Here is a 24,473-nt window from a genome sequence, read left to right as displayed (position 1 = left end):
AGTTCTGAGTATTACAGTATAGCACTCTGAGTTGATAATGGTGCCAGATGAAGGAAATCATATAAATAGCAACATTAGTGTTACAAAAAACTGTAGCCATGAATTTTCCTGCCAAATCCTGGGTTTTGATTTTTTTTCCCCCTGAAGGTGAAGCTTTGTGATGATATTTCATGGACTGACGCTTTGTTTCTCAGTCATAATGATGAGCCCATGTTTCATTGGCTATCACAATGCTTTGAAGAAATTCCTTACCTTTGATCTCATAGTCTGACAAGAGTTGCTGGCAAATTAAACTCTTGAAGCTTTTGTTTCTGCCATCAGGAGAAGAATGCATCTTGAACATATCTTCTGATATTGAAAAACATAAAAAATGTGACCTATTCATTCCTTATTTAATACATACATATATATATATATATATATATATATATATATATATAATATAGTATAATATAGTATAGTATAGTATCTTATATAATATATATATAATATATTATTAATTATATATATTATATATAACATATATTATATATATATATAAAACATATATATATATATATATAATAATATATATGTTATATATAACATACAGTATCTAATTAATATATAACACACACACACACAAACATGTATATTATATTATATCATATATATAATTTTTATTGAGAGTTTTTACACAATTAAAAGATAAATTTCAGAAGTACCAGGGCCTGAAGGAGGAACTAGAGAGGATGTGGAAAGTGAAGGCCAAAGCGGTCCCAGTGGTGGTAGGGGCACTTGGGGCTGTGACCCCCAATCTGGGAGAGTGGCTCCAACAGATCCCAGGAACAACATCAGAGCTCTCTGTCCAAAAGAGTGTAGTGCTAGGAACAGCTAAGATTCTGCATAGAATCCTCAAACTCCCAGGCCTCTGGTAGAGGACCCGAGGTTGAGGAAGACACACACCACTCATAGGGGTGAGAAGGGAATTTTTATTGAGAGTTTTTACATAATTAAGAGATAAACAAGAATAAAATATAAAAGGAAAGTCGAAAGAGATAAAAGTGCTAGAAACGGTACAGATAAGAAAGAAAAAGGAAAAAAGGAAAAAGAAAGTTAAAGAAGTGGCTTCCGATCTTCTTTACCGCAGTTACAAACAAACTTTTACCATTTCTTGCCCTTTAGAATTATATATATCCCTTCTTCCCATAATCAACCCTACTTAATCAACAAATCAAGAAATCACCAGTTCATTTTCGTCCATTTTCACAAAAAGTCCATAAAAGTTTTCCAATCTTTGATAAAAGTTTATTTTGCCATTTCTGCAAATTCTGCCATCTTCACAGTCCACTCCTCCATTGTGCGTACTTCTGTGTTGTTCCATCTTTGTGCATATAGCAGCCTTGCTGCAGTTGCCATATATAAAACCAATCGTCCATGAGTCCTTTCTAATTGGGTATCCATAAGCCCTAATAAAAAAGTTCTGGTTTTATCTGAATATTATTTTTTAATTAGTTTGTGTCTCTCTTTGTGTGTATGTATGTGTGTGTGTGTGTATTGACCTACTGTGTTTTGTATAAATGAGTCCCGTATTTCATTATATTTGTCCATACAAAATCTATGTCTCTAGGCAATCCGCTCGTAAGTAGCAAGTGCAGTCAGGTCTTCAGTCCATTGAATAAATGGGGCCATACATTTATCTTTCCAATCCTTCAATATCAGTCTTTTGGCCATAGTAAGGGCACAGAGAATCCATTAACGCTGTCCAGATGTCAAATTCCATGTACTACATAAATAGTTGTGAGAAAGGACAAAAAAGAAGAAAAAAAATCAAGTTCTAGGACAGTATTTGAAGGGATTAAAGATCAAGATTGTTAAAAGGTAGGAATATAAAGTTGGTTTATTTGGTCATCAGGACCGAAATGATGAGACTTTAAGGATTTGTTTATAAATAAGATATGGGATATGGGAAGAATGGATCATTTGTTGCATTTTAAGATAAGATGATAGGTTACTAAAATTGTTAATACTTGTTGTGATGAAGGGCGAAGCCCCTTTCAGTAGTACTTTTCTATTTTTCTATTTTTTTCTTTTCTGCACCTTCTGTTTTTCTTTTTCTTTTGTTTTTGTTTGCATTAGCTTTTATTGTTACTATTGTAATTTTTAATAAAATTACTATAAAAAGAAATAAAAATATCGTTCTAGGTAGTATTCATTTTTACCACAGAAGTTCTTCCCAACAATGATAATTGTAACTTTTCCCATCTTAACATATCTTTCTTAATTTCATTCCATAACCTAACACAATTATTTTGAAATAACATACAGTTCATGTTAGTCATAGTAATACTGAGATATTTTCCTTTATTCTCAATCTGAAAACTGTTTTTTGCTATCAATTCTCTTTGATCTTCCATCTCATATTTTTTTGTTAACATCTTCGTTTTCTCATTATTAATTTTAAATCCAGCCAATGCACCAAATTCCTTTATTTTTTCCAATAATATTTCTATTCCTTCTATGGGGTTTTCCAAAATTAAAAATGAGTCATCAGCAAATGCCCTTAGCTTAGTATATACTTGTTTTTAACATTCACTCTAGCAATCCTCTTATCTTGTCTTAAATCTGTATTCAAAATGTCCAGTATGAGAATGAATAACAATGGTGAAAGTGGGCATCATGACCTATTCATTCCTGAGAAATGCCAAGTTAGACAGCAGTTTCCCATTGAATGATCCATCAATTGTCCTTAATCAGTTTTCAACCTTTCTCATGTGAAATTCAACAGTTGCTATCACTTTGTTCTTGATTGCACAAATCAGCTCTTCCTGGTTCATATCTTTATACTTTTTGGCCCAGTGACACACAGTACTCAGTACAGTCATCACATACATATAACCTGTATTTAGCAGTGAATTTTAATTGGAGATACCCCTTTGGCAGTCAAAAAATCAATCATGGCACATTGCTTAAAGCACTTGACAGGAACTAATAGCAACATAACCGTTTCTTACAGTAACTTCCTACCAACTGGAGTGAAATAACAGGTGCTAAAAAACATGTCAGAGCTTCTAGCACATCAGTAGTACCATCTGTTGGTGATTTATAATATTGGAGGTATCACTTTTCATTTGACTGTTGTATATGTCTTCAAGGAAATCAAATTACCAAATTATTAAAACAAATTACCTTTTGAATTTCTACATACCAACTCACAAATCTACCTGATTTGTGTGTTGATACGTAGAAATTCAAAAGGTAATGGTCTAAAAGTATCCATTGTTCTTCATCTTATACTTTTGGTATTTTTGGTACTATTTTCTTCCTCTTAAAATGTAATCCTACATTGACTTAGAAGTAAATCTATAAGATTGTTTTCTCAAAGCATATTTAATAGGAAGTCCAGATAATGGAAAAATCTGTGCACTTTACTTTTCTGTTGCTTTGTTAAATTAGTTAGTAGCTATGCAGTACTTTAGCAACTTGTACATAACAAGGAACAGGTGTTTCTGATAACATATCAGCTAAGAGCCGATACAATTCCCTCGACAATTGATAATGTATTTTCTTGCATTAATAGTAGATGAACAGTTAATATTTGTAAACAGATAGGAGAGTACTACATGCTGTAAGTATTTAAACTCAAAAACTATAATGTATTCAACCGGGGAAATGTAGTCACTACTTTTAAACTAGACATTAAATATAATCAGTACTTTTAAACTAGAAAAATGTAACATAAAGCATTTATAAGCCTTTATTGGTAAGTTTGTTCAGAAATGTGAAATATTTCTTGTATAGTCAGCAGTATGTCATAAGTAATGACAGACAGCATTTCTGGTGAACCAGAGTACTCAGTCAGACCATTGGCCAATCTAGATTAATAGATGAACACTTAGTAGGAATAATAGGATTACAGATACCTCTTTCTTTGGAATTGCAGAACTCAATCAGCCTATGATTTTTTAAAAAAGCCTTTGTATGATTTATTATGGGGGGTTATCAGTTAAGCCCACTTTGGACTTTTTTATCATTACCTAAAAAAAGTGTGTTGGTAGAAAAGAAGCAGTGATATTGTATTGCTGTTATTACTTGAAGAAGAAACCAGGATATTGAGTTAACCAATTAGAGTTATTATGCACCTGCAGCTCCATTTCATCATCAAATAAAGCACAAATAGGTGTATTTATGTGTGAAATATGCAGATATGTATAGAAACAAGCACACCTGGCCCACTGCCAGACTAGTTTTGATGCTGCAAAAATATCTTTGATAAGTGCTGTTGATTGTGGTAATTGTTGTTGTCAGCTTATGCAGGCATATTAAACCAAATACTAGTTTGTTTAGATGCTGTATTCAGATAAAAATACAAGTTAATTCTAGCTGAGAATCACTTGGCTTTCCTTGTTTTTTGTCACTCTTATGTTTTTGAGACTAACAAACACGTAGTTAAGAAAAGGTTAGTTTTGGTAAATTATGCAGAGGTGATCATATAAATAGTGACTGGAAGTCACTCATTTCTTTACTGTATTCTCATTCTTTCTCTCTTTCCTGAGACATAAAATTTTAAAAAGCCTACAAACAGCATGTGTTTCTGCATACACTCTTACATTTAATAGGGAAAATAAGGGCGATTTCAATATGTCAATATGTACTTCAATATAAGTCACATATATACCCAGAAAGACAAACCGCAGTCTTCCCCAGTTTCATCTGCCACCCCCAAACCCAAGTTTAAATCACATCACTTGGGAACAAATCTATTTTTGATAACATTTTTTCCCATGCCGGATTCTCAGATTATTCAGATGAATTGCTGGACCTTCCTGAGATCTGGGAGAAGTTTACTATAAGAGAGCAGGGCTTTGGATGTTCTGCCACCGGTGTCAAAATACTTTGGCCACCCTTAGCTACTATGTACAGTGACTGAAGAATGGTGTTATTGTTATTAGCTACTCTTTCTTGGGTAGCAAATCACTTACTCCAGCCCTGTTTCAAAGAAGAGTTAATATCAGTTCTTTTGGTTTCCCATTGAAAAATACAGCTTCATAGCTGCCAACAATTACAGTTTTGTGCATCACTATAAAATGAAGTAGTGTAAAAGCTATAACGGAGAGTCATTCTTTATGATAACATTGTTTCAACAGTAAAATATTTTTTTCCCAGATAAATAGTTGGTCCCCAGCTTAAAGGGTTCTTTGTGTAGTAAAGTTCTAGCCACTGAGTTCAGTAGGTGGGATGAAGAAGACAGCATTGTTGCAAATATAAGGTATAGCATTTCAACTAAAATAAACTGCAGTACCCCTTGCCCTTGGTTCTTGAATATGCATATATTTAAATATCTTTGTACTAACCAAACAGATGGCTGTCCCTGAATGGAAATAATGGTTGTTCTTGATTGTTTTGGAAAAGTAAAATTGAAAAAGAAATTATTTTTGGAATTAAGAAATACTTGAGAAATTTCACTGTAATAATGAAAGAGATATGGGGATGGCTAACATCACACTGTTTTGGACAACCCTTATTTCCATTCAGGGACAGCCATCTGTTTGGTTAGTACAAAGATATTTAAATATGTGCATATTCAAGAACCAAGGGCAAGGGGTATTGCAGTTTATTTTAGTTGAAATGCTATGCCTTATATTTGCGACAATGCTGTCTTCTTCATTCTACCTACTGAACTCAGTGGCTAGAACTTTACTGTTTAGTAGATATCAGCATTAGAAAGGAATCTTATACTTAATATAAGATAAATGGAATAAGTATTATATGATTGATATCATAGAATGTCCTCAATCTTTTCATACTAAGGAAAATTCTGCACTGTGGCCTAAACTGCTTGTCTCTCATATTGCTTTGGTCTGTTTCTTAAGCCAATTTCAGAAATTCCAAGCTAGCTTGCAATCAGTCCAGATTATTTATTTATTCATTTATTTAAAATATTAAACCACCCAACAGCCAAGTCTCTCTTGGTGGTTTACAATAACACATATGGAAAATTACAATTTGAATAAAAGGCAAAATAAAAACACCATATAAACTAGGCAGCTGCAGGATGGTCATTGAAAAACTAAAACAACATGAAGTAAATAATCATAGCAATGGGGAACAGGTTGTTCCTTTGTTCCTACATTCCTCTGTAGGTCCATGGAAATATTGTAGCAAGGAAGAACTGACAGTTCAGCTTCATAAAACAAAGTAGCACCATTCCTACACTGCAACTTAAAGTTGTTTAAAAATAAAGGGAAGAGAAGGGAAGCTTTTCAGTACTGCGAGGAAGGGGGGAGAAAGCAAGGGCAGCATGCTTCACCCAATCTAAGTAGAACCCCAAAGGGTGCCCGCTGTGAAATTTAAGGACTGAAGATTCTTGGGCTGACCATAGTTCACTGACTTAATGGACGATCACTGGATGAAGCACAAGATTATTAAAGGACAACAACAGCTGGCCAACAGAGAACAGAGTAGTCTGGCAGCCCAACCTGAAATGGCAGGGCAGGCAGTGACCAGCTGCTGGGTGGGTGGGGTTGTGCAAGCAGTGCAGCCAATGAGAACTGGGGCTACCGCTAAAATGGAACGAAATGCCAGAGACCATCCACTCTGATGAGCTTAAAACAGCTTGGGTCGGAGAACTGCAGTTTTGAATCAAAGCTGGAAAACACTGGCCTGGGGTGTCTCTTCAGTGGGCTGGCTGTGGGAGGAGAATGACAGCATCAGGAAGCGCTGAGTAGCCTATGCTGACAAAGGGCCAAGCAGGAAGTTCTGCCCTGGAACAAACACTTCAACAGAGCCATTAGCAATCTTATTGTTACACAAACATGTACCACCAAGCTTATTTACTTACTCAGAAAATGTTTGCTTACTATATCACAACATTGTGCTGCACTATTTCACTTCAAGAGATGCTTGTATACTTTAGTGAGTAGGCTGCATAGTTTTCTGGTTATGGTATGTACTGAAGTTATTAAATTTTACACACTTCACTGGATGGGCTACATAGCAGATTTTAACTTCCACTGAGAATATTCCATAGTTCAATATTTTAGTGCCTCAGGTTTCTGTGCTCCATTAATCCTGTGACATAGTTTGATAAAGTTAATCACTTCTATGAAAAAAAATTCAGGTGGCACATAGCTTATCGAAGGGACTGCAGCATTTTGCTAACTTCACTATGAAAGTGATGAAATTGTCGCATTATACAATTTTAAATACACACACTCTGCTTTACCTAGTTGATTGCATTTACCCAAATTATTAGTAGAGGAGGGAGAACACTTGATTGAGATGGGACTATTCTCAGTCTCTGCCAGCTGTCTTTTGTTAGTCACTTCACACTTAGCAGAATTAGAACTTTTTTTTCATAATTGTTTCTAAAAATATGCATAATTGTATCCAAAGAATAAAGTCACTATTGTGAAAATCCTGTCCCCCCAATTTATTCAGGAAGAACATGAAGTTTAACTAAACCCTTTGCTGTTACTTAATGTGCATTTACAAATATAAGTCAAATTAAAACAGCAGTCTTCCTCCCCAGTGCTCCTGTTGTCAGTTTGGAATCAATTCAATTTTAGTATTGATTATAAACATCATAGATTACCATACTGCTATTTCTGGGAATGTAAACTTCAGAAATACATAATATTACATAATATGAAAAATATTACTTCTGATCTAATTTGATAAAAAAAGGTAAAATTCACTAAATAAACATAATTAGAAATATTCCTTTCTCCTCCAGATCATTAGTCAGATCCCAGTTAAATATTTCATGAATGGAAGGGCTGTTTGGAAGTCACTGAAAAATCACTGGAATCAACACTCAATCTCCTTGCTATACAAAATAACCCAGGACATCATCTTAGCCAATTCTTCCTTTCTCCTTTCAACTGCCTGAATTATCTCCCCTAAGATTGCTTTGTCATCAGTTTACTTTAATGCACATGGTTATATCTCTGATTTAGCAGTTGTTACTAGACAATAGGAATTTGCTCATTTCTTATGAAGAAACTACTCCTACTAATGGTTACTTGCTGAAATGTGTCAGTAGTTCTTAATTTTTTTCATGTATCCAGTAACTGCATAATTATGCATGTTTCTGATCAGAACATTATGCCCTTTTTGTCATAATCTGTGGGGTCTTATTAGAGAGAAAGGCCTGGGTCCATCCACACAGTGTTTCTATTATATGGTAGATACAAAATATGCTCCCATGAGTTTTTTTTTTAATCTATCTTGTTTCTGGTGAAAAATGCACAAGAGGCTTCATAGTAATATATGTTCTATTTTTGATATTTTGCTTACCATCCTCCTTCTCCTTCATTTTCTCCCCCTTTCTCTGTCCCACTGGAATGGTTACCAGTGGAATACCAACAGCAACTGTCAAAGCAGAATTTTCTAACAATCTTGGGCAGTTTGAAAGATTCCTACGTGGAACCATTGTCATCCTAAGTAATTGCTCACTTACTAGAAAATGTTTTTCAGTCCTCGGGTAGACAATTTAGATACGATGCCAGAAGCAGATTCCCAAGTACTCTAAGAAGAAGGCTGGAAATGTTAAATGTAGAAGCACAGGTCTGGAGGGGTTTTGTAAATGGTTGCCTTATGGTTTGTGTTTTAAGCTAGGCATTATTCAATTATGGAGATTTAACATTAGAAACCTATGTGAAATATATGTTTACAATACAGCTGAGATTCTTCTCTCATGTTGTGTCTTTCAGAGGGTCATTTTCAATATTGTCAACTTCAGTAAAACAAAGAGCCTCTATCGAGATGGAATGGCTCCAATGGTAAAATCTACAAGCAGGCCTAAATGGTAAGTTAACATTCAGTTAATATTGTCTTTATGGATTTCCCTGTGATATTTTGGAATTGTTCCCTTTTCCTTTGTGGGGTTAATTAAACTCTGGTCATCTTTATTCTCTTTATATGCACTTCACTGTTTTCCTTCTAAAGCAGTTTGTTCTTATAGCATGGACTGACCTTGTGAATGAGTCAGTGTTGGTATTTGGCTCTAGCAAGGATGGGTGATTTCCCTGTCATGTTTTCATAGCATCTCACTGGATATTCAGCTCAACTGAATGCTTTGCTGATAAAGGATGGATCACAGTAGAGGCAGCCATTTTTGACTAAGATTATATGGGGTAATTCAAATGATATATAGAACTGTGTGGTAGACATGGGATCTTGGTTTTACAGGCAATGCAGGACAGGTAGATCATAGCATATTATGTCAGGGTCAGTCTCGCTTCACAATAAGACACAGACTCACTTAATGGGTATTAAGGATTTCTGGTTTATTGGAATGATGGCTGACAGAACGAAAAACGGGAACGGGGTTGGTGGTGCGGAGGTGCCCCTTTTATACCCTCTTGTATTGCCCCGGGCTTCCCCACCCTGCATTGTCCCGATCCCTCTTGATGGGACCCTTGATGGCTGCCTGGGCGTTTTCCCGGTGTCTTCCTTTGTCTCCCAGCGTCGGTTGTGTCCTCCGGGGCACCAGGTGCGGCTTATCTCCGTTCCTCCAACGCCCTTCTTTTCAGCTGCCTATGGGTCCATGGGTGTGGGTGCTTTTGGGTGCTTGTGTTAATCCCTAGTTTGTTTATCTCCTTCCTCTATTTCTTAATGATCATGATCGACGTTGTGAGGCTCTTTGTGCCTTGCAACGAGGTCATGACATGCTGCCCCCCAAAGATGTTCTTATGGTGCTGGTTTCTCTGGGTATGCCTCGTGGAACTGTCTTGCTAGTTGTCTTGCCATGACGTGTCGTGCCTGGACCCACTCTGGGTGAGAAATGTTTCCATTTCACGAGGTATTGTAGCATACCTCTTTGCTTTCTTGAGTCCAGTATTTCTTTTACTTCAAAATGTTGTTGGTTGTCTATCATTATGGGTGGGGGCGGAGGTTCTTCTGTATGCCATTTGGATGTGCTTGTTGGCTTCAGTAGTGCACAGTGAAACACTGGGTGGACCCGTCTCAAGTTGTAGGGCAGTTCCAGTTTGAAAGTAACTGGGTTGATTACCTGTGTGATTTTGAAAGGTCCGATGAATTTTGCGCCAATTTCTTTTGAGGGTTGTGAGGTCTTTATGAACTTAGTGGAGAGGTAGACCCTATCTCCCACTTTGTAGTTCGGTGCCTCCGCCCTGTGGTTGTCCGCATATTTTTTGTACGTGGTTTGTGCGTCTGCTAGGGCCGTTTGGATGATTGGCCAGGTTGTTGCCAGCTGTGCCGCCCAGTCGTCTGGTGAGCAGGGCGAGGTTTCAGGTTGCAGCAATTCTGGTATCGGTACAAAGTCCCTTCCGTAGACCACCTTAAATGGGGTGTGGCCAGTGCTCTGGTGTACCGCGTTATTATAGGCCACTTCTGCAAAAGGTAGTAAGTCTACCCAGTTGTCCTGTTGGTAATTTATGAATGCCCTCAGGAACTGTTCAAGGGTCGAGTTTAGGATCTCTGTAGATCCGTCCGTGTGTGGATGCCACGCAGTGGACAGTGCTTGCTTAGTCCCAATTAGTTTTAAAAATTCCCGCCAAAACTTTGACGTGAACTGTGTGCCTCTGTCGGTCACCAACCTGTAGGGGGCGCCGTGTATCCTGTATATGTGTGTTAGGAACAAACGTGCCAGTTGTTGTGCGGAGGGGATAGTTGCGCACGGGATGAAATGTGCCTGTTTTGAGAAATAGTCTTTTACCACCCATATCACTGTTTTTCTTTGGCTGGGTGGGAGGTCCACGATGAAATCCATGGAAATTTCTTCCCATGGGCGGGAGGGGCTGGCTACTGCCTGTAGCAGTCCTTGTGGTTTCCCCCCTTTCCATTTGGTGGTGGCACATGTGGGGCAGTTGGCCACGTAGTCTTTCACGTCTTTTCTAAGGTTAGGCCACCAAAATTGCCTCCTCGTTAGGTGAAGGGTTTTTACGAACCCAAAATGACCCGCAGTTTTGTCATTGTGCGATCTGTGTAAGATTTCCCCCCGCAGAGATTCTGGCACGTACAAGGCTTTCTCTTTCCAGGCGATGCTGTCCTTGAAAGATACATGGTGTCGGTTGTTTTGCAACCATGTATCTGTTTGTAGTGCTTGTGTGAGTCTTTGTTGCCAGTTCGGTGAAATTGAACAGCGGCTCCGATCGTTCCCTGTCGTTCGTGCTGGCGTGCGCTGATTCCTTGTCTGGCTGCGCGTGACAGCTGGGCAGCCCAGCTGTTTCTCGGTCCATACTGTCCCCACGATATCAGAGGCTTGTGTGTCGTCCTGTGGCCGTCGGGAGAGGGCATCTGCCAAGAAGTTCTTCTTGCCCGGTATGAATTTCAGCGTGAAATTGAACCGGCTGAAGAACTGCGCCCAATGCACCTGCTTCAGGCTGAGCCGTTTTGGCGTGCTGAGTGCCTCCAGGTTCTTGTGGTCTGTCCAGACCTCGAAGGGGCAAGTGGCCCCTTCCAGCAGGTGCCTCCATGTCTCCAGAGCTGTCTTTACTGCAAACGCCTCCTTTTCCCATACATGCCATCTCCGCTCTGTTTCGGAGAATTTACGGGAAAGGTAGGCGCAGGGTTTTAGGTGGTTGTCGGAGTCCCTTTGGAGCAGGATGGCTCCGATGGAAAAGTCAGAGGCATCTGCCTGCACCACAAAAGGCTTGGTGGGGTCAGGGTGTTGTAGCACTGGCTCAGCTGTAAAGAGGTTTTTCAGTCTCTCGAATGCCGTTTGACAATCAGCTGTCCAGTTTAGTAGCGCCCCCGGGTTTCTTGATTTGCGCGTGTCTCCCAAGCCCTTAGTCTTAAGCAGGTTAGTTAGGGGCAAAATAGTCTCTGCCAGCCTTGGTGTGAACCCCCTGTAAAAGTTAGTGAATCCGAGGAGGCTTTGAAGTTGTCTCCTCATGCGTGGGTGCTCCCACGCCAGTATGGCTTGGACCTTGCTTGGGTCCATTTCTATTCCTTTAGCTGAAATCCTATACCCTAGATAGTCAATTTGTTTCTTATGAAACTCGCACTTGGAGAGCTTAACAAACAGCTCTGCCTTGCGGAGTTTTCTGAGCACTTCTTTTACCAAGCGTTCGTGCTCACGTTCCGTTTCCGTGTAGATCAATACATCGTCGAGGTAAACCAAAACCCCCTTAAAAAGGAGGTCACGCAGGACCTCATTAATTAACTGCATAAATACCCCCGGTGCTCCTGCCAGTCCGAATGGGAGCACCTTATATTGAAACGCCCCCAATGGGCAGTTGAAAGCAGTTTTCCACTCATCCCTCTCCCATATCCGTATGCGGTAATAGGCTTCCCTTATGTCCAGTTTAGAGAATACCCTACCCTTCGCCAGGTGGGACAAGATGTCCTTTATTAAGGGTAGGGGGTATTTATTTGAAATGCTTGCTGCATTTAATCTGCGGTAGTCTGTACAGAGCCGCAGTGACCCGTCCTTTTTCTCCCGAAAGAGGACTGGCGCTCCTACTGGAGAGTTTGCAGGCTCGATAAAACCTCTCGCCAAGTTTTTGTCCACAAAGTCCCGTAATGCTGCCAGCTCCCGCTGGGTCATGGCATATATTTTGGGTTTGGGTAGGGGTACCCCCGGGACCAGTTCAATGGTACAGTCCATTTTCCTGTGTGGGGGGGAGTTTGTCCACCTCTTTCTCGCCGAAAACGTCGGCGAAATCTGTGTATTTGATTGGCAGTCCCTCTGGCATTGCCGTTTCTCTGTGCTCCGCCGTCGTTGTTGCCCCCCCCCCATGGCCGCTCGAGGGACCCTGTTCCCCGAAGGTGCTTGGTAGCGCCCGTCAGCAAACTTAATCTCTCTGGTTCTCCAGTTGATGACTGGGTTTTGCTTCACGAGCCATGGGATCCCCAGTATGAGTAGGGGTTGCCCCACCGGTGCCACGATGGAAGCCAATTTTTCCTTGTGGCTGCCGAGCCTTAGCGCGGTTTCTCCAGTGTATTGGGTGACTGGGCCCCCTCCCGCTGCAGATCCATCGAGCTGCGAGAACACCAATTGGTGCTGAAGTGGATAGCAGCAGAGGTTAAGCGCGGCTGCCAGGTCTGGGTGCATTAGGCTTTTGGAGCAGCCCGAGTCAATTAGTGCCCAGACCTTTTCAGTTTTATCCCCATGGGTGAGGGTGACACGGACGTAGAGGATGGGGCATTCCTCACTCACCCCTTTGTCATTGCGCCTGTCACTGTCCTCCACCTGCCCTTCGGCGCCCCTTAGGCCAGGTGGTTGTCATTTCCCGTCGGCTTGTCGGGGTTGCTTCCCTCCTCCTCTGAACTGTAGGGGACGTGTCTGCGTCGGTACTCCCCCTTCGCTGCTGGTCGCTTTCTTGGCGCTGGGGTTGGTGCGGTTTGTGCCCTCCTCGGGCTCTCTCTGGGTGTCGATTTGGGGCATGCTGCTGCTTTGTGATCTTCCTTGCCGCACGTGAAGCACTGCCCTTTAGCGAAGCGTCTGTCCCGTTCCTCCTTCCATAGTTGGGGTCTCACCTTCCCCTGCCTTGCGCTAGTTCGTGGGGGTCTCGCTGCCTCCGTCTGCTGCGTTTCCCTCTTTGCGTGGAGGAACATGTCGTGAGCGTTCTCTGCTTCCCCCGCCAGCCAGATCCATCCCGTCAGGGAGTTGGGGTTGTCTCGGCCAAGTGCCCACCGGAAAACGTTTAAGTTGAGCCCGTGTTTGAATTTCTCAATCAGAGTCGATTGAGACCAGGTGTCCACTTTTCCGGCTAGGTCTTGGAACTCCATGGCATACTCTGCTACGAAGCGCGGGCTTTGTCTGAGTGTTTCCAGCGCCCTTTTCGCTTTTTCTTGCTCCAGGGGGTCCCTGAAGTGTAGCTCCAGCGCCTGCAGGAATTCTGTGCTGTCCTGCAGCGCCTGCGCACCTGATTGGCACAACTGGACGTACCAATCAGCGGCCCGACCTTTTAGCTTAATGGCTAGGGCATTGACTTTGCCCCTTTCAGTTCTGAAACAGGGACCCCATTCCTCGAGGTAGTATCTCGCGTTAGTCAGGAAAAAGGAGAGTTTAGAGGGGTCCCCGTCAAACTTTATGCCAAAGTCCTTGGCAGCTGTCCTGGTTTGGCTCCCGATGACCTCTGTGCCATGTCTCGGGCTCTGCGGGGGCTGATGTGGGTTGGATTGTCTCCAGTCTTCTTGCGGTGTTTGTGCCTCTCTCTGGGTCTCCTCACAAGTCCGTCGACCCGCCATCCGGGGGGGAGGGCGGGGCGTTCTCCCTCGGTCGGGCTCCTGGATCCAGGCTCCGCTGTCGCCGCCGCCGTACGCCGGGTCGGCCCTCCGCCTCTCGTCCTGGTGCGTCTCCAGTCGTTGGGTGGGTTCCTGGGACCGAGCTCCGCCACCGCCGCCGCCGCTGAGGTTGTCCCGCCATTTCACGTCCGGGCGCGCCTCCGATCGGTGGGTGGGCTCCTGGGGTCAGGCTCCGCCTTGGCCCCCAACCGTCCGCTGGGTATCCACTCCATCTCTTGTCCCAGTGCGCCTCCGGTCGTCGGGTGGGCTCCTTGGGCCGGGTTCCGCCGTCGCCGCCGCCACGCTTGCCCCGCCGCCGCTCGTCTGGGGGTGCCTCTGTGCTGTTTCCGCCGTGGGGTCCCTGCGCTGCCGTCAGTTGTTGTAGCATCAGCCGCATCGCCTGCATCCCTTCCTCCAGCGCGTCGAGCCTCGCCGCCGTCCACGGCTTCCCGCTGGGGTGCTCGCCACTCCGCTCGTCCTCGCCGGTGGCCGTTGTGTAGGACGGACCTTCCCTTGGTCCCTCCGCGGTGCCAGGCGCGCCCTCACCTCCGTGCGCCCAGGGTGGCGGTTCGTCTTGCGCTTCCTCCGGGGTTGCCTGCGAGTCTGGAGAGGGTCCCCTCGTCTCGCCCCCGGTGCCCCGCGGGCTCCGGGGCGCCGGGGCGGGTCCCTCCCCCACCGCTTCCCCCCAGCTGGGTCCCATACTTACCGGGGCGTTACGTCTCCCGGACCTCAGCTGCATCCCGCCCAGCGGGAGCGGGGCCTCGTCGCTGGGTGCCGAAGGGTTGCACCGCCTCGTTTCCTGGGTTTCCATACCTAGTTGGGTCCCTCACAAGCTTGTTGGATAGGTGCTAGGTAAAAAAAATTTTGGGGTTCCCGTTTTTATGTCAGGGTCAGTCTCGCTTCACAATAAGACACAGACTCACTTAATGGGTATTAAGGATTTCTGGTTTATTGGAATGATGGCTGACAGAATGAAAAACGGGAACAGGGTTGGTGGTGCGGAGGTGCCCCTTTTATACCCTCTTGTATTGCCCCGGGCTTCCCCACCCTGCATTGTCCTGATCCCTCTTGATGGGACCCTTGATGGCTGCCTGGGCGTTTTCCCGGTGTCTTCCTTTGTCTCCCAGCGTCGGTTGTGTCCTCCGGGGCACCAGGTGCGGCTTATCTCCGTTCCTCCGACGCCCTTCTTTTCAGCTGCCTATGGGTCCATGGGTGTCGGTGCTTTTGGGTGCTTGTGTTAATCCCTAGTTTGATTATCTCCTTCCTCTATTTCTTAATGATCATGATCGACGTTGTGAGGCTCTTTGTGCCTTGCAACGAGGTCATGACAATTACCTGGTTTGTTTTGAGAATGGGAACCAAACCAAAAGCTTTATTAACTGGGCTATTAGATACAGTTAGCAAAGAATTTTTTTTATTTTATTCTCCTATGAGACAATGTTACTGATTTATTATATAAATCTGTATGCTATTATAGCTGCAGGTATGTGAAGTAGTATTCTCTTCTCTTTGTTTCCTCAAATCCTGTATGAGAGTTTCAAGCCCAATTAAGTATAGACATGTTAAGCAAATGTGTGTCAACTTCTGACCTTTCTGCTCCTATAGTATGTCCTAGTATTTCCCAATTAACTTTAGAATGCACTGTATATTCCTTGTTACTCTTTTGGTGTGGTTCCATATTGGAATATAAATCTATATAAACCATGTAAAAAAGACTCCAAAAGGGAGTGAAAACTCAGCCTTTTCCAGTATATTTAAAAGTGACATTCTTGTATCTTTTGTTCAGTAACATGTATTTGCAAGTTGGCCATATGTATACTAGGGTATATTTTAGAAAAGAATAGATAAATCAGGCAGAAATTCTGTACCAACCATAGGCATTTTTTACTTTACTTTACTTTACTTTATTTTTTATTATTATTATTATTATTTTTATTTTATTTTATTTTATTTTCTTCTTCATATTTTTCCAGTATGTATAAGTAAGTAAAATAAGTAGAAACACAGTCTTAATCAGACTAGTTACTATTATATGAAGTCTCAGGGAATATCAAATATTGCAAATGAAAATAAAATAAAAAATCATGGATAAGGAAAATAGAATAAATACATAAAAGTAAACACATAAAATTAGTTTTTTGGCCATTGTGCTTGGTGGAATGCAATATTGACACCTCATGCATATTTTAACTTTGCATCAGAAATGTTATGCTCCATTAAATATTAAGAAAACATCTACTTTCCATAGTAACTTTATCTCTCTTTATGTATGTTTGTATACTATAGTATATCACACTCTTCCACTTAACTTATATGTGGTTATCCTGCCTAGCGATGTCCTCTTTAGGCATGATAAATAACTTGATTTATTTAACTTCTGCAGAATAAATGGCTACCTGTTATATCCAAAAATAGATTTTTCTTTTAGGACATTGAAACTGATCCCTGAAGAAGCAGTGATTTTGTAAATAAATAGAAACCAAGTAGTCATAGTTAATGAGCAGTTTCTTTCATTTACTCCGTAGAAACGTTTACAGATGAACAGTGTTTTTGTGTAATGACTGCCTATTCAAATCAATAACCAGACTCACATAGAGGTCTATGGAAATCTAATTTAATGGTGAATAGTATGCAGAAACACAGGCATAGCTGAGAATATCAAACACGCGGGATTTCTCCCAATTAAACCACAAGCGATCCCAGACCCCTCCCCCCATTGTCAGTGCAACTTCATTCCTCTGCAGGTGTTCAAACGGTTGCTGGCAATTTCCCGGTAACGACCTTGGCCAGGCAAGATAGCTCAAACACAAATTCCTTTGCATTCGCATCATCTATCTCTGCCTGGTACGAACTAATAGCAGCCCCCTCCTGTTCAGCAACACATGTCAGGACCAACATGGCATGGAGACTTGTTACGATGTTTCAGGAATACTGGAACAGGAACCATGACATTTTGTCATAGAAAAATCTTGTATCTACACATTGACTCTCTAATGAAAACATTCCCAAATCATTATTGGTCCTTACCTTGTGACTATTCTGTACTATTTACATATTATTTAAATACCACTTTTACTTATAAAACCTATCCAAGCAAAATACTCTACTTTTTATTTTAATGAAAGACAGCTATAATGATATGCACTTGCTATAAGATGAGTGTTCAATGCACTGGGGTCAGAGTGTCTTGCTTTTCCCTAATTTTACGTATCTTTATCTAACACCTCCGTATAGAGGTATTGGTCCCTTAGTTGGATCCATTCAGGTGTCTGGGACAGACAGTTTTAACTCTCTACCCGTTACTTAGTTTCAGATCAGTGATCAGCATAAAAGCACCAGAGCATGATCTGACCAGGATGACAGAGGTACCAAGAGCTTCTTTAAGTGCCATTCACTAACTCTATCCAAAATTCTATTGGATTTGTTAGCATGTATTGATTAAGTTTGGAAAGATTTCAAACATAGTGTATCACAAACTGTTAAGGCAGGGTAATCTTGAGTTTGTTTCTCACCCCTTCTTCTCTTTCAGGGCTAGGCTGATGTTTATGCGACCAAACGTGCATTCCTTTTTCAAGGTTATCTCCATACTCATTGTCACTGTGCTGCAGCAAAATGAGAGAAACAGATTAACATTGTGGTTTATTAAATATAGGTAAATTGGAAAATATAACATTTACTCTGGCAAAACGGTTGCTTCTATGCATTTTTAGGAAAAAAATAAACTGCAATATTTATGATGTGTATACACCACCTCTGACGGGACGCGGTGGCGCTGCGGGTTAAACCACTGAGCTGTCGATCGGAAGGTCGGCGGTTCGAAACCGCGCGGCGGGGTGAGCTCCCGTTGCTCGTCCCAGCTTCTGCACACCAAGCAGTTCGAAAACATGCAAATGTGAGTAGATTAATTGGTACCGCTTCGGCGGGAAGGTAACGGCGTTCCGTGAGTCATGCTGGCCACATGACCCGGAAGTGTCCTATGGACAACGCCGGCTCCAAGGCTTTGAAACGGAGATGAGCACCGCCCCCTAGAGTCGGACACGACTGGACTTTACGTCAAGGGAAACCTTTACCTTTACTTACACCACCTCAATCCAATCAGACTATGCAGTTTATAGTAGATGTGGTGAAATGCAGTAATGATAATATAATAAATACAGTAAAATATAAAACAATGCAATCATACAGTAAATTGAGTCTGACATCAGTGACTCCAGAATCAATCTCAAAAGGCCTTCCTGAAAAGCTTTACAACTTTCTGGAAGGCCATAAGAGTGGGGGCCATTCCAGCCTTGGCGGGTGAACTGTTCCATAATAGGGAACGCTTACACAGAATGCTACCATTGGGCCCCCTTCTGTTGCACCTCCTGAGAGGTAGAGACCCTGAACAGGCATTTTTGGCAGAATTTATCTGGAAAAGTCAGTCTCTTAGGTACCCAGTCCCTGAGCCATTTGGGTATGTAAACAACCAGCATCTTAAATTGTACTTGGAAACATAGTGGTAATCAGTGCAACTCCTGGTATGGTGGTGTAACATGGCAGTATTGAGACTGACCTATAAGCATGTACCGTATTCTCATAACCAATGCTAGTCTTCCCCATCACCAGGTTTCCACTTCTCTTTTATGAAAGTGCTGTAGCTTGCATACCTTAGGAATAAGAGTTTCCTAGTAGTGAATTCATTATATGCTAGTCTTGAACTTTGGAAAAAGTTTGGGCTACACTTATAATTGCAACAGGATATCTGCATTATGGAAACCCTCTTCTTAAGCATTAGGTTTTTGTATTGCACAGACCACAGTAGACTACTGATATGCCCTGTGCACCTCTGCATTGCCGTTACCTTGATTCTACAAGGTTTTGCAAATTTTAAAAAGTGAGATAAAAATGACTTGTTCAGTGAGAAATGTGTTTTCTAAAGTCAGCAAATATTATCCCTTGGTAGAGAATAGCTGTAACTCTTCATATTCAGCAAGAGTTTGTCTCATTGGAGACATTAGATTTCATGTTGTGCTTGTCTTTTCAAAGCAGCAACTGACTACTCATCATTTAAGTTATCCCAACAAAGTTCCTATGGAAAACTCTAATTAGCAGCTATAGAATAGCAGCTTCTCCTTATGGAATAATAGTTGTAATGGAGAAATATCTTAATAGCAGTAGTAGACAATTTACATTTCAAATAACAAAAAAGGAGCAGGGAACTTTAGATAACTCCCTGTAATAATGACTTGCTTCAGAAATGGGTATTCCTTTTGGTGTATGTGATGTGAGATGCTATTGTTATCATCAGGACAAACATCAGTGACTGCAATGTTCTGAGCTCATGAGATCCACGCTAGGTTTTAGTTTGTTCCAGGGCAGTTCTGTCTGTACCCCAAAATGGGCTCAAAAACTAAAACAACAGAATAATATAATAGGAGTTCTCTGAGTGGTTCAGCAAACATAGTTCGGTTTATTCATTGGTCGGCGTGTCTTATCATCATTGCTGAAATGATAATGAGATAGCTGGGTAAATTACGGGGCCCATGTGCCACCAATGACTCCTGCAGATACTAGAGAATGCTGCCTAAAACTCTTGACCCTTTCAGTGTAGACTGAGGTCAGAGTTAGGCTTTCTGTTGGTCTAGAAGCAGAATATTAAAATTCTACTGAATTTATGACTGGTCATTCCAGAAGTATCTGCAAAGATAATCAGAGCTGCAGGTGGAAGTGAAATTATGTGAACACTGTGCTTTACTTACTTTCTCAATTTCATAGTGGTCCCCTTCCCAAAGAAGAATTTTTTTAAAAAAAACTACCCATTGTTTGCTACAACTATAAAAGGGTGTTATTACAATCTCTCTTTTGCCAAATGCAAGTGAGATATTTAAACTGCAAATACCTAGTTGGATTTCACTCTAGAAAGGGGGCAATTTCAGAAGCATCATTATTCCATTAATGTGAGTAGTGAATAAAGGAGGTATGATGCATTTCTTATCCAGGGCCCCAACTCCAATTCCTAAAGACTTTAATATTTTAAAAGTTGGGGCCCTGGATAAGAAATCTGTACCACCTCATATGCATGTGCATGTGTATATGTATGTGTATGCATATGTGTGTGTATGTGTAGTTATATTTCTATTTTATATTTGCAGGGCAGCCTTGGTAAAATTGTCGCTAGCATTTCTCGTTTTTATTTCATTTGGCAGAATGCCTGTTAAATAAGGATTTGTCTTTCTAGTCAAGTTCTACTCTGACATCTATTACATCTGTTGCAATATTCTTGTAGTATTTTTTCCTGTAGTATCTTGGGTGCTGGAGAGTTTCCTGTGGAGTAACTTAGATGCTAATTTCTATAGATGTCGGTAAACTTGTTTTCTCTTCACATCGGGTGGGTTATTGTTTGCATTTTATTTGACAGATTTATAGAAAAGCAGTATAGATATAAAGACCTGCATTTCTTCATGTTTTATTGATCAGGAGAGGGCAGATCTGTTTTGACAGCATTTGAATTTTGATTAGCTGTAAACTGCTTGTTTCAGAGTTTCTTTTTTGTGAGTAGACTTGATACATTTGCAAGTGGTTAGCATGTATGTCTTCTGCCTTTGCATTTGGTAGAAAATGTTATTTGAGATAAGTAGAGATTAATAGTCATTATATATGGGAAAATCAGATGAAAGGCAGTAATATCCATGACACCCTCCCCCCCCCACCCCACGTAAAACCCCTTATTGACTCAGAGTTGATGGGAATCATTCTTCTATATCCCTGGGGCTTTGTAACTTATCACTAAGTAGGTATGAGGATGAGAAAAAAAATGTGAGAACCAACTAACTACATAGCATTGGGCCTGGTTACTTGAGGAACTGCCTGTCTCCCATAGTATCTGTCTGTCTGACTGATTTGATCTGGTAGGTCTGGTGTTCTTTGGGTTCCTTCAATTAAACAATGCCATCTATAAGGATCCTGGAAGTGTTCCTTCTCTGTAGCAGTGCCTGCCCTCTGGAATGAGGTTCCCCCCGAGATCTGGATGGCTCAACTCTTCTGTTGTTTAGAAGGGTTGTGAAGATCTGGTTCTTCACCCAGGTCTTTGGCAAGGGAGATTGAGACCCCTTGCTTCATTCCTATCCAGTCTGTCATTCTTGCCATCTTTTATCTTTTTCCCTTCTTTTTAATTGATGTTATTTCAACTTCCTTGTTTTAGTTGTTGTAAGTTGTTGGGAGTTGGGCAGTGTACAAATTTGGGAATGAATGAATGAATGAATGAATGATTGAGGCTCCTATATGTGGACTAGTTAGGAAGACAGCCAATTGGGCTTCCATTTGTCTTTGAGAACTTCTTGGTCATTAGGGCAAAAAAGAAAAAGAATGATATAATGCTACAAGGACTATTCCATATTAGGAATGCATTAGGATTCTTCTATATTTTAAACTTGGTCTTATAGAAATTACCCAAATCCTTGTATTTGCTCCCCCAAATCTATTCTTAGGATGAGCCCCATGTTTTTGAGCTTCCAAGCTATCTTAACTGGCACCTGCACTTCCTATCTTTCACCTCTTACTTGCCCAAATGCTGCTCTAGCACCTGCAAAACCTAGAGGAGCAGAAGGGGGTAAGTAGGTAGCTGTCACTGATCGGGTTCATACCATTGCACTAAACCAGAGTTTTTAAAACCGTGATTTAGGGAATAAGCTAGAATTGGCTGGATTCAAACATCCTCATCATTACAAACCACATTGTGCTAAATCTAAATTAAGCAAATCACATAATGGCTTAATGAGATGTGTGATCTCAGCTGTTCTCTATCCCAGTGAGCTCTGGGACATGTAAGGAATCTAGTGTTTGTCAGACACTGAAGTAAAGAGGATTCTCATCTCCAAGGCCTCGGGACAGAGTGGTGGTTGAGCTCCTGTAGGATGTTTTATTGTTATATACTGTAGACTTGGCCTTCTGGATGCTAGGATCCATATCATTTCTATTTATTTCTTTTTTTAAATGTAAGCTGCCAGAGTCATCGGTATTTGGGCGACCTCTGAATTGTTTTAATAAATACCAAGATTCTGTATGCTTATTGATGTAGCAATATTTCACCTGCTGAATAGGATGAAAAAGAATGAAAGATGGGCAATTGCATTGCTGAAGTAGTAAAACATCAAGGATAGGTGGGTAGGCCAGGAAATGAGTAAAAGGGAGCATTTTAATGTGTGTGTGAGAGATTTAAAGGCTGTAACACACATTTATATTTGGCATTAAATTAAATTAAATTAAATTCTTGAGCTGAATTATTAAATTGAACTACAATTACAGTCTTTGAAATTGAAATATAATAACTGTAAAACTTATGTATGTGTATAATTAGCATTTAGTAATATTAGTAATTTTATTTTTTAGTATATTAGAAAAAAAACCATAAAAGTATTTTTGCCAAATACGTGGGATGACTGATATTTGTTGGCAAAAGTTACATCCACCAACAGTTATTTAAAAGATACTAGGACATTTTTGGAAATAGTGGTCCTTTAATACATCTATTGCAAACTGTCTTCCAGTTAACCACAGGGATATGTGGAAGTGTTTATGGCAGTCTCTTCTACATGATGGCAGTTGATGACATAGTCAAGGTTCTTGGCAATTTCCCCCAGAGAAAGAGGGCAGATGGTAAAGAAGAAAGCAAAGAGAGTAGGCGCTGAATGAAGCATGAAAACAAGGGAGAAATGAATTCTCAAAAAGAGCCAAATGTTACTAGAGCCCAGTACTTTCCTTCAGGGATAATCTTAATACATATGCTTTGTAGCTCTTGTATTAATTGAAGAGTTCAGATTGCCTTAAAGAAAAAAAAGTAATTTTTCAAAAATATTAGGCATTAATAAAAATCGTAATTGTGGAAATTGGTTTTGCTGTTTTTATGAAGACAATTTTGCCAGTTCATAAATACAGTCTTTCAGCTGATTTTAGAGCAGCAGTGATACGAGAATGTTGTAAAATGTTTAAGATAGGAGGAAAGATAATACCAGTCTACATGGCAAGGAGCTTCAACCCAGCTTTCTTGGGCAGATATAGGTCTAACATCAGACATGGATCTGTTCTTTGATCTCATTCAAACATTATTTGTGCTAATTGGTACCTCCAAAAGGATACTTCAGTATGGGGGGGTGCCACAATTTTCTTGGTGGTCCACATTATGGATGTCACTTTAGATATTTGTAGGAGTTAATTAGTGATCAAACAGAAGCATCATTCACAACTTGGAACTGCTCTGGAGATGTAGTAGAATGCTTATGAACATTCTGATTGTTCTGCATTTAAATTACTCTTGTAAGGAACTAAAAGCAAGAAAGGCCTGTAAGATTGTGTATATAAAAAGGATATGTGAGTAGCCTACATATATGAATAAAGTGTGAATGTTTTGTATAATACGAATATGTAAGATCTGAACTGAATTGGTGAATATTGAATTCAATCCCAATTGTTATATCCCAATTGTTAATCAAACCCAGGAATTAATTATCAGAACTTGGAAAGGATACAGTTAAGATTCCTAAGAAAGCTATTCCAAGTGGCAAAACACATGCCTAATATTGCCCAGCGGTTGGACACAGGACTTACAAAAGTTGAAATAAGGGCATGGCTATGTATGTTTAAATATTGGCTAAAAGTTCATTTCCAACTTCAAGGTCTGACACAGTTAACATTAATCAATTAAGCAGTTCAGGTGTGGTAGGCAGAACACCCAGTGTGTTTTCTCCCTAGACCGTGTTGCTAAGGAATAAAACTATTGCACTGTGAAGTTTTTCCAATTAAAGCTTTTAAAATGTGGAATTACAACTTCACAGCAATAGTAGAATTTGAAGTATTGTTCATGCAATCCCCAAGACTACTGTTTCTCAAAAATGCCTGCATAATTTCATTTTCTCAACAACAACACAATCTATATAATTTTCAATATGTGAGTGAGGCTGGTTTTGAAATCCTGCAACATGGGACCTATTTTATGTAAACACTACATATTAATCATCTTAATATTTATAAGAAATTAAGTTTGTTTTAAAAATTGGAACAGATAAATTTTATATATAAACACATGCAGTTTCTGTTGATCAACTGAAGAACTATATGCGTATCAGCAAATGCAGTATATGGGGAAATAATGACTTGCTTGAAAGAATAAAACAAAATGTGTAATTGAGAAAGAAAACTAGGGAAAATATTAGGCTAATGTGGGTGAGGAAAAGTATAATTGTTGAGTTACACAATACCAAGGTGCATAATTCCCTGGATGCATAGTGTTAGGACCAGGTCAAACATAGTTGCTGCATAGATAC

At 40.7% G+C, this 24,473-nt stretch overlaps 1 protein-coding gene across 1 annotated transcript in view; it reads left to right on the top strand.

Annotated features, from left to right (window-relative positions):
• Positions 1 to 24,473, top strand: part of LOC134493401 (BEN domain-containing protein 5-like) — a 552,314-nt gene that overhangs the window by 203,274 nt on the left and 324,567 nt on the right. The window contains exon 4 of the mRNA XM_063297909.1: positions 8,694 to 8,788. Within this exon, the coding sequence (XP_063153979.1) occupies positions 8,694 to 8,788 (95 nt within the window). The remainder of the gene's footprint in view (positions 1 to 8,693; positions 8,789 to 24,473) is intronic.

Source organism: Candoia aspera, chromosome 3 (genome assembly GCF_035149785.1).
Source record: "Candoia aspera isolate rCanAsp1 chromosome 3, rCanAsp1.hap2, whole genome shotgun sequence".
NCBI classification, from domain to species: domain Eukaryota; kingdom Metazoa; phylum Chordata; class Lepidosauria; order Squamata; family Boidae; genus Candoia; species Candoia aspera.
The sequence above is the reverse complement of the archived record's forward strand: the minus strand, read 5'-3'. Positions and strand labels throughout refer to the sequence as shown.